This window comes from Canis lupus, chromosome 35 (genome assembly GCF_011100685.1).
Source record: "Canis lupus familiaris isolate Mischka breed German Shepherd chromosome 35, alternate assembly UU_Cfam_GSD_1.0, whole genome shotgun sequence".
Lineage (NCBI taxonomy): Eukaryota > Metazoa > Chordata > Mammalia > Carnivora > Canidae > Canis > Canis lupus.
The window spans coordinates 3881784-3896229 of NC_049256.1; the positions used below are offsets into that span (position 1 = coordinate 3881784).

Genomic DNA, 14446 nt, shown 5'->3' on the forward strand with positions numbered 1-14446 from the left:
GTATTGTTCTAAATACTCTAACATACTTTTTTTCTCATTTAATTCTCCCACTGATCTCCAAGTATCTCCATTTTGTAAATGAGGAAGATACAGTATACCTTGACAAAAGTCACTCTGACAAAAAGTGGCAGAGCTGAAACCACCAACTCGGAGTTGTATACCCAACTGTACGGTTCATCCTCTGCCTAAGTCACCATTAGTTGCATATAAAATGCCCTCACTGAAGGGTTTACTTCCTAAAGTCCAATCCTGTAGCAAATTCCATACATTCCTCCTCTAAAATATACAGATCTACCTTATTTTACTGTATTTCACTCTACTGCCTTCAGATATTGAGTTTTTTATGAATTGAAGGTTTGTGGCAAGTCTGCATTGAACAAGTCTATCAGCACCATTTTCCAACAGCATTTGCTCACTTCCTGTCTCTGGGTCATATTTTGGTAATCTTCACAATATTCCAAACTTTTTCAATATTATTATATTTATTATGGTGATCTGTGATCAATGATCTTCGATGTTGTATTGTAATTGTTTTAGGACACCACGAACCATGCCGATATAAGGTGGTGAACTTAATAAACAAATGGTATATGTGTTTTGACTGCCACACTGACCAGCCATTCCCCCATCTCTCTCAGGCCTCCCTATTCCCTGAGACACAACAATATTGAAATTAGGCCAATTAATAACCCTACATGGCCTCTAAATATTCAAATCAAGTGAAAGGAAGAATTACATGTCTCTCACCTTAAATCAAAGGCTAGAAATCAAATGCCTTCCTTAGTGAGGAAGGCATGTCAGAAGCTGAGACAGGCCAAAAGCTAGGCCTCTTGCACCAAAGAGCCAAGCTGTAAAGCAAAGGAAAGATTCTAGAAGGAAATTAAAAGTGCTACTCCAGCAATCGCACAAATAATAAGAGAGCAAAACAGTCTTATATTGCTAATATGGAGAAGGTTTTAATAGTCTGCATAGGAGATCAAACCAGATACAACATTTCCTTAAGACAAAACCTAATCCGAGGAAGGCTGTAACTCTCCTTAATTCTGTGATGGCTCAAAGAGGTGAGAATGCTGCAGAAGAAAAGTGTGAAACTAGCAGACGTTGGTTCATGAGGTTTAAGAAGCCATAAAAGTTCATTTGATGAATCAAGGGCTGATGTAGAAACTGCAGCAAGTTACCTAAAAGAACTGGCAAAGATTGTTAATGAAGGTGGCTACCCTAAAGACGAGATTTTCAATGTAGATGAAACAGGCTTTTACTGGAAGAAGATGCCATCTCAGACTCCCATAGCTAGAGAGGAGAAGTCAAGGCCTGACCTCAAAGCTTCAAAGGACAGGCTGACTCTCTTGTCAGGGGCTAATACTGCTGGTAACTTAAAATTGAAGCCAATGCTCATTTACCATTCCTAAAATCCTAGGGCCCTTAAAGATTATGCTAAAACTATTCTGCCTCAGGGTGCCTGGGTGGCTCAGTGGTTGAGCATCTGCCTTCAGCCCAGGGAGTGATCCCGGGGTCTTGGGATTGAGTCCCACATCGGGCTCCCTGCATGGAGCCTGTTTTCCCCTCTGCCTCTCTCTCTGTATCTCTCATGAATAAATAAATAAAATATTTTTAAAAAACTATTCTGCCTCTATAAATGGAACAAGGCCTGCATGACTGCACATCTGCTTACAACAGAATATTTTAAGCCCACTATTGAGACTTACTGCTCAGAAAAAAAGATTCCTTTCAAAATATGACTGCTCATTGACAATGCACCCAGCCACCCAAGAGCTCTGATGGAGATGTACAATGTGATTAATGTTGTTTTCATGCCTGCCAACACGATATCCGTTCTGCAGCCCACGGATCAGGAGTCTTTCAAGTCTTTGAAAGGGGCCTTTAGGTCTTATTATTTAAGAATCACATTTCATATGGCTGTAGCTGCCACAGACAGTGATTCTTGTGATGGATCTGGGAAAGTAAATTGAAAATATTCTGTGAAGGATTCACCATTCTAGATCCCACTAAGAACATTCATGGTTCATGGGAAAAGGTCAAAATATCAAACATGAATAGGACTTCATAAAGAGTTGATTCCAACCCTCATAGGTGACTTTGAAGGGTTCAAGACTTCAGTGGAAGAAATAACTGCACATGTGGAAATAGCAAGAGAACTAGGGTCAGAAATGGAGTCTGAACCAAGGTCCTGGCATTGAGCCCCACATCAGACTCCCTGCTCAGCCAGGAGTCTGCTTTTTCTCTGTCTGCCCTGTTTGTACTCTCGCGCTCTGTCTCTCCGTCTCTCCCTCTCTGTCTCTCAAATAAATAATTTTTTTAAAAAAGTAGATCCTAAAAATGTAACTGAACTGCTGCAATGATAGAGCTTAAATGGATAAGGAGGTCTTTCTTCTTGATGAGCAAAGAAGGTGGTTTTCTAGAGACAGTCACCTACTCCTGGTGAACATGCAGGTGATGCCACAGGATTTAGAATATTATATAAACTTAGATGATAAAGTGGCAGCAGGGCTAGAGAGAACTGATGCCAGTTTTGAAAGAAGTCCTACTGTGGGTAAAATGCTAGCAAACAGCATTGCACACTACAGTAAATCACTTATGAAAAGAAGAGTCAATCAACATGGCAAACTTCACTGTGGTCTTATTTAAGAGATGGTCACAGCCACTCCACCTTCGGCAACCACCACCCCGATCAGTCAGCAGCCGTCAACATTAAGACAAGACCCTCCAAAAAAAAAAAAAAAAAGACAAGACCCTCCACCAGATTACAACTCACTGACAGCTCAGAGGATAGTTAGCATTTTTCAGTATTAAAAAAATTAAAGCACTTTTAAGCATTTAAAGTACTTAAAAAATTAAATTACTTTTAAGTTAACATATGGACAGCACACTTAACAGACTACGGTATAGTGTAAACATAACTTTTATATGCACTGGGAAAACAAAAAATTAATCTGACTCAATTTATTACAATATTCCTTTATTGTAGTGGTCTGAACCATGCCTGCATTCCAAATCTGACCTCTTCCCACCATGCCCTCCAGCTCAAGTCACAATTTTCTTGTGTCCGAGATACTGTAACAGCATGCTAACTGCTCTGACTTCTTCCACTGGGGCTCTCTGTAGTCTATCTTCCATGCAGCAGATAAAACAAGCTTATCAAATGTCAAATCAGATCATAATAACTCTTTTAGATAATACCTTCAATTTATTCCCAATTTCAATTAGAAGAAAACCCAAACATTCTGTCAGGTTCTTACAGGTCCTGAATGATGTGGTCCTTGTACATATCAGAAGCCTCACCTAAGAGGTTCTTACAAGGGTGCCTCTGCTCTTGCTGTTCCTTCCCCCAGGAGCATCCTCAGAGCACTACACAGCTAGCTCCTTTCCACTGTCCAGCCTAAGCTTTCAGGGTTTCTATTTGGGAGGGCTTGTTTGCATGTGGGTGACAGAGAAGGTTTTTGATAATGATATCAATGTCCTTAATAAACATACTACTATGTACATGCTCTGTTTCCTCTGTGTCAGTTGATAGATTGTCTTTTTTAAGTAATTTGTCCATTTTTCACTGAATAGTTTGATGGTATAATAGAGAATATAAAAAGCTATCCAAATATGAAACCAGATATCCAAATCTGAAACCAGATTTCCCATTCAAAGAAAGTACTATTTCCTCTGTTATTGGATGGCTCTGTGTTCTTACCTGGCAAACTCCAGGGCTGACTCTGGGAAGGACTTGGAAGCACTTAGAGAGCTATGCTACTCCCTCAAGGAGTATCATCTTTTACATGAATTTATGCATCTTTTAAAGTATTCATTTGTCAGTTCCATACCAAATGAGGGAAAACAACTTGAGCAGAGTCCAAATGGTCATTGTCATCAACTTCAAACCCAACCAGCCCACTGTTGCCTGGCCAAACTCACATGGAAACATCTGAGTGACAAGGTGCATAAAATCATAAATCAGTGCATAAATCATAACGCAGTGGTTAGCCTATAGCAGTCACTCATTAAACTATAGACTGTATGCAGAAGTTCTATGCAGGAGGAGGTCTAGGATGTGGCCTTGAGATTACAAACAAATGCCCAAGTTGATGCCAGTGTTGCTAATCTGGAAAGCATACTTTAAGAACTTCTGTTTATTTTTCCAGGCATATTCGTTCAGGAACGGTGCAGCTGATATTCCTTAATCTGAGGATTTCCTTACCTTCAACCTGGAATGACTGTCAGCAGAATCCATGACAGGAGGATAAGCATACTGGTTTACCCCCAGAAGTCTGCTCAGTGATGGTGTTATAATTATAATCATCTTGCTAAAGTTAAAAATGACCATGAAAACGTAAGTTACTCAGTAAGGATTAGACAGAGTTGTATACAAGTTAAAAGCTAACACATGTCACCTAAAAGAAGTCTGATGGCTGTTGGTCCAAGGCTGATGTGGCTATCGATTATCGGATCAACAATGAAGAGGAACCCAGGCTCCTTCTAGCTTTCTAACTATCTTCAAGTTTACCTCATCAACCAAAATTGCTGTTGGAGCTCCACAGGTCATATTCCACACACCAGGTAGCAGGAAAAAGGAGGGTAGAAGCTAAGGGGGCCCAACTCTCTTTAAGCAGCCATTTCAGAAGACCCACAAGACTTCCTCTTATATTCATTGGCCAGAACTCAGTCAAAGAATCAGTGACTGCTGAGGAAGCTGAAAATGTCATCCTTTAAGTACAGAGCTGAATCCAAATAATACAGTGATTGTGTCTATAAGGAAGAAGAAAAGAATGGCAAACAACTAAATGGTTGTCTATGCCACAATGAGAATGAAATACTGAGCATATAATGACAGAGTTTGGAATTGCAATAAGAGTTCCAAAATTTGTCGTGGATTCAAGTTGCCTATTAGCTTATCTGCATTTTTTTTCCTAGAACTGTTTCATTCCTAGCAGATGTACAATAAATATTTGTTAAAGGAATGAATATTATCTATAAGAGCAATTTATATACCATCATTAAATAAAAATTAAAGTGGCTCTCATATTAGATCCTTCCTTCTCTTCTATGATGAAAGGCCTTCTCCTTTGAAGGTTCTCCTGGGGAGACTGCAATTTTAACATTGCCAGAAGCAATTTTCTTAAGTACTAAGGGGAATTACACAAGTAAATTCCTCTGGGTAGCAGAAAAATTGAGAACATTTCTCTAAAATAAGATCTTGAGAACCAAGAAGCACATATATGTTTAACAATTTAGTAGCATTTTTCCAGGCCTGGCAGGAAGAAAGTGGGGAGATGAACTGGTAAAGGTGGACAAGTATTTCCTTTCCCAGATGAGAAAGAATCCTCCATCATCTTAGAAATATGGCCTGCTCTGTATCCAGCTGTATCGTAACTGACCAGCGTGGCTGACTCATCAGCACTTGCTATTCCTGGCTTTATGGATGACAAACTTGCTACAAAGAAAGGCTGACCAAAGCTGAAAAGGAACACTACTAGTCCGGATCCCCAGGCCATATACCTTTGGGCACAAGAGAATTACCTGGAGAGTCATACAGAGAATGTACATACTGTCTTCCCACCGCACCACAAGGCCACATGGATGACCAATCGCAGTCCATGTATCTTAGATGCTTATAGGAAACTGTCTACATGATTTTTCAATAACATATTCCCATAGGCTAATGGCAGCCTGACTGTAGAAGAGCTCGGTGTAGCTGAAATACCTAAAGAGAAATAAAAGAATTCTAGAAAATAGCATGCCCAAAATGTGGAATTTGAAAACCCATACTTTTAGAAAGACCATTTTTTAACTATTTTCTTCAAGTAATATCTGTACATGTTTGTTAAACAGCTATCACTAACTGAATTATAAGGCCTGAAGAGTGGATTTACATTAAGGAAGCTGTGAAACATCTATCTCAACACTATCTTCATTTAAGGAAAAATAAGGGTGTCTTGGGTCAACGCGACCTTTCTCAATAGCACAGGTAATAACCATCCCTTCCATCACTTCAAAATCACCACCACTTTTGGTCCTCTTTCTTTACAGTGCAGATCCCTAAGGATTCACCAAGCTATTACAAAGCAAAAAAAAAAAAAAGAAAGAAAGAAAGAAATTAATATCAGACAAGTCCACAGCTCAATATCCAAACTTCTTATAAAATCTTCTATCCTTGAGATTACTTCCTAACTATTCTAGTGTTAAAATATCCTTTGTTTTAAATGATGGCAATATTTAGTATTGGTATATGGGAGGGTTTTTGTTTGTTTGGGGTTTTATTTTAAATGTCCCTAGGTGCCAAAATAAGAGCACTGGCTGATCCGTACTGAACCCAGAATTAATATATATTGCAGAGTGGATGCTGCTAACGATTCCCTTCTAGATGTAATGTTCCACATTCCTCAGCTCAATGATTAATTACTGAATTTCTTCCTCCTCTAGGGGGAGCAGTGCCTGCACAACAAGCTGGTGTCCTTAGCCAACACCTCCTCTAATACAGGCAGACACACACACCCCTGTAGCCTGAGATTTTACAAGTGCAGAGTAAAAAGATAAAAGCCATGCTCAAATCCTGAAGTATAATGTACCTCTAATACACACTCTTTCTCTCAAAGAACAGAAGTAGAGAAAAACTTCGACTTCTTATATTTAGCATTATCAAACATGTGTTTATTAAAACCTCTAGAACCAGATAAGTGGTCATTTAAAAAGGACAAAATAAGATAAAATAATTTTTTAAGTTAAGGGGAGAATCTCTCTTGGGAGTTTTAACACATGATTTATCACAATGTTTAACATGAGGCTTAAGGCGGATTCTTAAACTGTTTCAGTAAAACAAGGGGGTCACTGAGCTAAGTGCCTAGCTCAGCACTTATAGCTGTGAGCCACACAGAATATATGCTCTTTACTCATCAGGACCCAAAAATCTAGTACATATAAGGATTCCTGAACAAGACAGCCTAAACACACACAAAGGTAACAACATTACACACACAGTAGAAAAAATAATAATAATTGTTCCACATCACAGAGAAACAAAGAGCTTCTATAAGTGGATTTTCTAGCTACTGAAAGTTAAACCACTTCAGATCCTCAATTATTTGTTTTATTTTAATTAACAGATATGTGTAGAGCACTTCAAAAACATACTTCCTACTTTCCATAGATGGCATTTTGAGAACGCCAGCTCTGGGACCAGGGTGCTGGGTTAGTATCCCAAGTCCATGGTGCAACACTGCCCACGTTTATCTCTAAACACCTGTTTGCATCTATCTTAGTATATTGGTAAAAGGATTAAATGAAATAATGCACATAAAGTATTGAGGACATACAGTCTGGCACACAGTAGTTGCTCAATAGATTTTAGCTATTATTAAGCAAAATTGTAGTGGTCAATGTTAACCACCAAGCTTTCTAACAAAATCTCCAATGTGTTTAGTCTTCCCTTCCAAGTGCAACTCAGCTCCAGAAGTGACCCAATAGATGAATGGATGAGTTAGGAGTACACATGAGGTTCAGTATAGACCAATGAATGACACAGAAAAGAAAGTCAGCTGGGAGCTTCAGGGAGTGGTTTTCTTATACCCAACAGAGAAAGAGACAGAAAGTGACAGGGACAAAGGAATCCCCTTCTTCTAAAACTTCATCTCTAGACACAGCACCTGGAAATGCTTTAGCCACTTTGCACCCTCTCATACCACATGGGGTTAATCTCTTCCACAGTACTTAGACTGTTTACTTGTTTATTATATGTCTACCCTCCTGCACCATCCCAGAAGTGAAAGGAAAGTTGTCTTCTGGGATACATATGTAGTGTCCCTTGCTAGAGTACTTAATTACTAAGGCCAGCAGGCTCCCCGCCCGCTTCCCCCCCCCCGCCCCCCCCGGCCGGCTCCCACCTCCAATCCTTAGCACCAGGCCTGAATGTTCAACAAATACTTGTTGCAGAAGTAATTAAAATACTCTTATTCCATGGCAAGGTATCTTTGGCAAAGTATGTGTTTTTCAAATAACCTGTAATTATTTATTATTCTTTCTCCTATAATTCTCTAATTTGCATTTGAAACTTCAGACAAGAACAATTCAGTAGCAATACCTGTCCTACATGTTTTTTAAATAGGGCTTATGTCCCAAGCTGCTCCTTTTTTTTTAAAAAAAAAAAAAAGAAAAACATTTTTATTTATTTATTCATGAGAGAGACAGAGAGACAGAGACACAAGCAGAGGGAGAAGCAGGCTCCATGAGGGGAGCCTGATGCAGGACTCAATCCCAGGATCACGACCTGAGCCTGGGATCACGACCTGAGCCAAAGGCAGATGCTCAACCCCTGACCCACTCAGGTGCTCCTCAAGATGTTCTTTTTTAATGAAACCCCTCCTCAAAAAAGTAGTAGATAATTAAAAAAAAAAAAACAACCCTCCCAAAGGGCATGTAAGGTACCAAAGGGAAAAAATAGTTTCACATTAATATCCTTAAAGCCATCTGTCCTATAGGATCAGAAATCAGTGGTAGTGAAAAGGAGAACAGAAAATTGCTACAGAATCCTAAATTCCCACAAAATATTTATCCCCTTTGAAAATAAGACCACCAAGTTAATGGCTTCTAATTTTTTAAGTAAGCCCAAGTAGAAACTAAAGTCAACTTCTCTTATAAGACATTACACAGAAGCATTCCAAAACTACAACTTTCCTATCATTTTTTCCAGTTTAATCACCTAAAATTTAATTAAACTTTCAACAATTGATCATTTAACCCATCCCTTTTGAATTATAGTTCATGCAATTAAACAAATTTAGAATTGTGTGGGGAATTTTAATATTATTTTTCATTTAAAACCTGTTACATTTCTCTGTAATTCAACTGATTAAAAAGCGAACTAGATGTGATATTTTGTGATGTGATAAAGAAAAGTTATACTACCTCTGACAGGAACTTTTTTTAACATCTGGATTCAATTGCAAAATAGCAATACCTCAACTAACTCCTTAAGTGGTTCAGATGTTATTTTCTACTTGGGAAAGTTAGAGTTCAAGAATGTCTTTCTCAATGACTTAAGTAGGACAGCATATAAACATATTCATGATTTGTAATGCTCCCAAACTTAGAGAAAATATTGTTCTAGCAGCAAGTATTTGGAGGACTACCATTTTGAAGAGTTTTGCCTAACGGGAAAAGAAATGAAAATCAAGAGAACAAAATTTCAAAAACATTATAATTTTTAGAGAATAAACAAGTTACAAGGATACTCCTTTATTACACTTAAAATTTACACTTAAACATGCATAATCTGTGATAATTGCACAGCCCCAAACTGATGCTTGGCAAGGGAATAAATATGATAAAATTGCTATAAAGATTATAGTCCTTAGAGAAAAATATCACTGGTAGTCTTGGCATTAGAAAGGATCTGCTTTAACAAAAAAAAAAAAAAAAAAAAAGGAAAAGGTCTGCTTACTCTTTAATTATCACCTTTGTTACCATACCAAATGTATTAGCCTTTTGAAAATTTCCTATTCCTAAGAGAGAAAAAGATAGAAAGTGACAGGGACAAAGGAATCCCCTTCTTCTAAAACTTCATCTCTAGACACAGCACCTGGAAATGCTTTAGCCACTTTGTACCCTCTCATACCACATGGGGTTAATCTCTTCCACAGTACTTAATGACTACCTAAAATAGTTCTGTTTATTTGTTTATTATATGTCTACCCTCCCTGAACCATCCCAGAAGTGAAAGGAAAAACTAAATTATAAACACTGAGTTTACCACTTGAGAATAATCTTAAAATAATTTTGTACTCGAACAACTTGACATGGACTCTCATCTAAGATTATAAAAGCACCCTGTCCTCTTCTCAAAAAGTAAAAAAAGAGCAGTTTTTTTTTCTGAACTGTTGTTTTAAAAAAAAAAAAATCACTGTTTAAAAGGCTTTTTTAATTATAGTTTCTTCTGTATGCTCATTGCATTTTTTATTTAACTTCTCTCTCTAAAGGTTACTCCCTCTCCGGGTGACTTAAGGGACAGGTAAGTCAAAAATACTCCTTACTGTCCATTATTTCCCAACATTTTTGAACTCAATAAAGGGAACATGATCTTTTACTGCAAAGGTCTGTTCGCTACTTTTGAAATCATAAAACCATAATGCAAAGTAAAAGCTCATCATAATGGGGCAAATATCACTCAGGAAAACCATTTTAGAACATCTTAACTCAGGAATGCCTCAACAGATTTTGCAAGGAGTCCCTTGATTTATGGTAGCCCATGAACCATAGTGAAAAACATCTATAGCTCTAAATTCTAATTCCAGCTGCTCATTAATCTGTCATTTACTAATGGTGGGATCCCAGGCCTGACAAGCTTTGGGCTTCCATTTCTTCACTCATAAAATGAAAATAATACAGACTCAATGGCCCTAACAGGGAAGTTGTAGGAATGAGACTTAATGTGAATTCACTTTGAAAAAAAGAAAGCAAATAAAATACAAATTAATTTTGTCATTAAGGTACACCAAAAAGTTCTATATGGTAGGTGAGAGGGCAGGGGCAAGGACATACATAGAGTAAAAAAAAAAAAAAAAAACAATGACAAGTCTAGCAGAGATTGCTGGGCCACACTCAGGTGTGGTCACAGTGCACGGGAAAAGCATTTAATAAGCAACCCTAGGAAGCTACACCTCAGAATACTACCTACCGGTCACAGAGTGATAGGAAAGAGGAATGAGGCCTGCTGGAGGCCACAGGAGGACCAAATGCAAGGGGCTATCTCCTAGTATATTCTCATACATATGGAAGCAATCCCATCAAGGTGGGAACCTGGGAAGACAACCAGCTGGGACAGGTGGAGCTGCAGTCCTGACAAGGAGTAATGAATAATAGGCCAAGGTCAGGGATACTTTTAAAGGCTATACAGGGACGCCTGGGGGGCTCAGTGGTTGAGCCTCTGCCTTCAGCTCAGGGCATAATCCTGGGATCCCTTGATGGAGTCCCACATGAGGCTTCCTGCAGGGAGCCTGCTCCTCCCTCTGCTGGTGTCCCTGCCTCTCTCTGTGTGTCTATCATGAATAAAATCTTTAATTAATTAATTAATTAAGGCTATATAAAATGCAGACTTAAAAGCATTCTGAGGGGCAGCCGGGATGGCTCAGTGGTTTAGCGCCACCTTTGGCCCAGGGCATAATCCTGGAGACCCAGGATTGAGTCCCACATCCGGCTCCCTGCATGGAGCCTGCTTCTCTCTCTGCCTGTGTCTCTGCTCCCCCGCTCCCCTGTGTCTCTCATGAATAAATAAATAAAATCTTTAAAAAAGAAAAAAAAAGCATTCTGAGATGAAGGAGGAGTCGTTAGATGTGGGAGCCCTAATAGGCTCAGCAATCTCAGATAAAGCATGTGGGTCATCACTGAGAATGAGGATGGGAGAGACTAAAATTCAGGCTTAAAGAGGAAGAAGGACTGAACTACTATTCAGTTTTTGGTCAAATAAAACAAGCCATACAACAATTCAGCATATATTTATTAAGCTCCTACTGTGTCTAAAACACTGCTCTCAATGTCCCAACAAAGAGGCGAATAGATAATGCTCCCTATACTGTGAAGCTTCAACTAAAATCAGTGCTTTAGCAGCAACAGCATGATACTGTTATTTTTTTTTTAATCTAAATACAGATTTGAAGCAGGAAAAGTACATGGATCATTTTCCACCAAAAAAACAATGAGGCAAAGACTACCAAGGCTGCATCAAAAGGATGCACAGGACAAATGAAAAGGTTACCACAGCCATAGACGGGGCAATTTAAGCATCAACAAGTTTCAATATACTGAAACACACTGAATATATATAATTTCATGAGTTTAAAATGACACCAAAAGAAAAAATAAAATTGGTCACCATTGTAGGATGGTATAGACCAACTCATTAAAATGGGTAAAGAAAAGACATCATAAATAAAAATTAAAAAAAAAAAAAAAAAGGGGATCCTTGGGTGGCGCAGTGGTTTGGCGCCTGCCTTTGGCCCAGGGCGCGATCCTGGAGACCCGGGATCGAATCCCACGTCAGGCTCCCGGTGCATGGAGCCTGCTTCTCCCTCTACCTGTGTCTCTGCCTCTCTCTCTCTCTCTCTCTCTGTGACTATCATAAATAAATAAAAATTTAAAAAAAAAAAAAGAAAAGACATCATTTATTTTGCCTTTCCCATACACCAAGGTAACCAAACATGAGATTCTCCTTTTAGAAGTATTTCAGCTAATCAATACAGAAGGAATGACAGGATTCAATTATTACCCTTTTGCGACTGCTAATGAAATAATTGATCCAAACTGCTGATATTCAACAGTAGTTTGGCTGCTGTTACAAGAAGAAATCCAAGACATTATATGCCTCCTAGTAGAAGTACACAAGACCAAGTATTGGGTACTCTTATCCCCATCATCATCCTCATCCTCATCCTCACCACCACCACCACCTCCCCTGCCAAAAAACCAGGCTGAACATGATCAAGCCTTAACCTAAATATCAACTTACGGGAAATACAAGGGATGAAAAAACGCCTCAGGAATAAAATTGGCCTGAGTCAATCATTTGGAGACATGCACGTGTAATAATATGATGCCCACGATTTACTGTAAAAAAACTTGGGAAGAAGGGGCCACGAAAACATAGATGAAATACACATCAAATAAATTCTGCTACAACTTAATAATTATAGCACCTAAGTGATAGTAGGTAGAGACTCTTTATACAATGATTCCTGCTTCAGTATATATTTGAAAATTTCTTTAATATACAGTTTAAACTACCATATAAAACTGCCTTGAACCATTTTTGGAATAAGACAGCATAATATAAATAAAAATTTTAAAGATTTGGGATTATTAAAATGCTTTTTTAAAGAGGATAATATGTACTACTTAAGAGAACTCATATCATGAAATAATTTTAATTTCTGATTTTATAGTATTTAAGTTTGGAAATATGTGGGTAACGTTTTTAAAGTGTGTAAAGAAAATAACAGCCAATCTCTTCATAATTCCTAGATTTATGATAAATATTTTTAATATTTAAAAAAAAATCTCCATTGGCTCAAGTTAGTATAAAACAGATTCTAACTTAATCACAGGAACATGCATGTACTTTAGTAGGAGAACTGTGAGCCTCCAGGATTACATGAAGGGGTATGTGAGTATGTGTGTATGAGTGTGTGTGTGTCTTTGTGTGAATGTGTTTATGTATAAGTGTGCACCTGCATGCACTTATTGCACTCATGCTTTTCCATGAGCAAAGAACCAGGCTTTTAGTGAAAAAGGTCTGTAACTCAAGAAGAGCTGAAAAAAAAAGAAAAGAAAAGAAAAGAAAGCTCACTTAGAAACTGCTGTCAACGCTCATACATAAAAATTTTATTTCTAAAAATAAAACAGAATTACTAAAATCGCAGATATCCTCCCCACAAGAGGCCTTTTCACACTGTATTTACCACATACTCCAAATACACTAAAAGTGCTTTAAGTTGGTTGAACGAACCATAGCTGTTTCTTAGCTCATCTGTCCTTTCCTCGTGCAGGAATGACCCCCACCCATTCCCTCCTCCTGGCCATCTAATTCCTACTCCTCTTTAAAGAAACTGAACTCAGTCAGCTATTACCTGCTCCAGAATGCCTGCCTTTCCTCCCACTGTGCCCCAAGGTCCTAGTTCCATATTCACCACCACTCTCACTGTGCACAGGGACCTATATAGTGTCGGTCCCTTCCACGAGACTGGGGAACCCAGAGGACACACCTGCCTTTGGTTGTTCACTGGGTACTGAGGGCCAGGCAGTGCCCCACTCACTGTACTGAGGGATGTGGATTAGAGCTGTCACTCTTGTCCCACTTGGAAGGCATCTCTGAGCAAGTAGTAAGTAGGTAAGCAGCTCAACCAGAGAGAGGGATTAAAGATCATTAGAAGGCAGTTTCTCTGAAGCCCAAACTGTGACACCTCTTAATCTGCTTAAAAGCCTTCTAAGCCTCTCTGCTTCACCTCCCTCCCATCTGACTCTACCCTTTCCTTCCAACCCACTTCTCTTCATTCTGCCAACAGTCCCAATCCTATTAGGAAAAATGCCCTTACCACCTTTCTTCCCTCTTTTTCCCCCCTATCACCTTAAACTCGACTACACCAAGAGCTGTGGAGTGTTGTTACTTGTGCCATCCCATGATACAGGCCTGTGGTATATTTCTAATATACTGTAATGTTTACAGAGTAGAACATAATATTTATATAATAAATCGTAACAGTGTATTGTATGTAATATAATATTTTAATATTAAGTGAAGGTTTGTATTTGTGATTTGTTATTTAATTTTAAAGGGGATATATACAATTTCACTAACTTGCTTTTGAACTAATAAGCCTTTTAACTGGAATAAGGGAGGAGAAAGGTCTTCCAATCCTGTTTTTTGTTGTTTTTTTTTTTTGAAGATTTATTTATTTGT

General features: G+C 38.5%; 1 protein-coding gene across 2 annotated transcripts in view; it reads right to left on the reverse strand.

Moving 5' to 3' along the window:
- The window catches only part of GMDS (GDP-mannose 4,6-dehydratase), a 574940-nt gene that overhangs the window by 524362 nt on the left and 36132 nt on the right, over window positions 1-14446 (reverse strand). Inside the window, exon 1 of one of the 2 annotated variants that reach the window (XM_038584011.1) lies at window positions 4511-4564. The exons of the other annotated variant lie outside the window; for it this stretch is intronic. Within the exon in view, the coding sequence (XP_038439939.1) occupies window positions 4511-4549 (39 nt within the window). The 5' untranslated portion in view covers window positions 4550-4564. Of the gene's footprint in view, window positions 1-4510; window positions 4565-14446 lie in introns of those variants that run through there. 2 annotated transcript variants of the gene reach the window in all.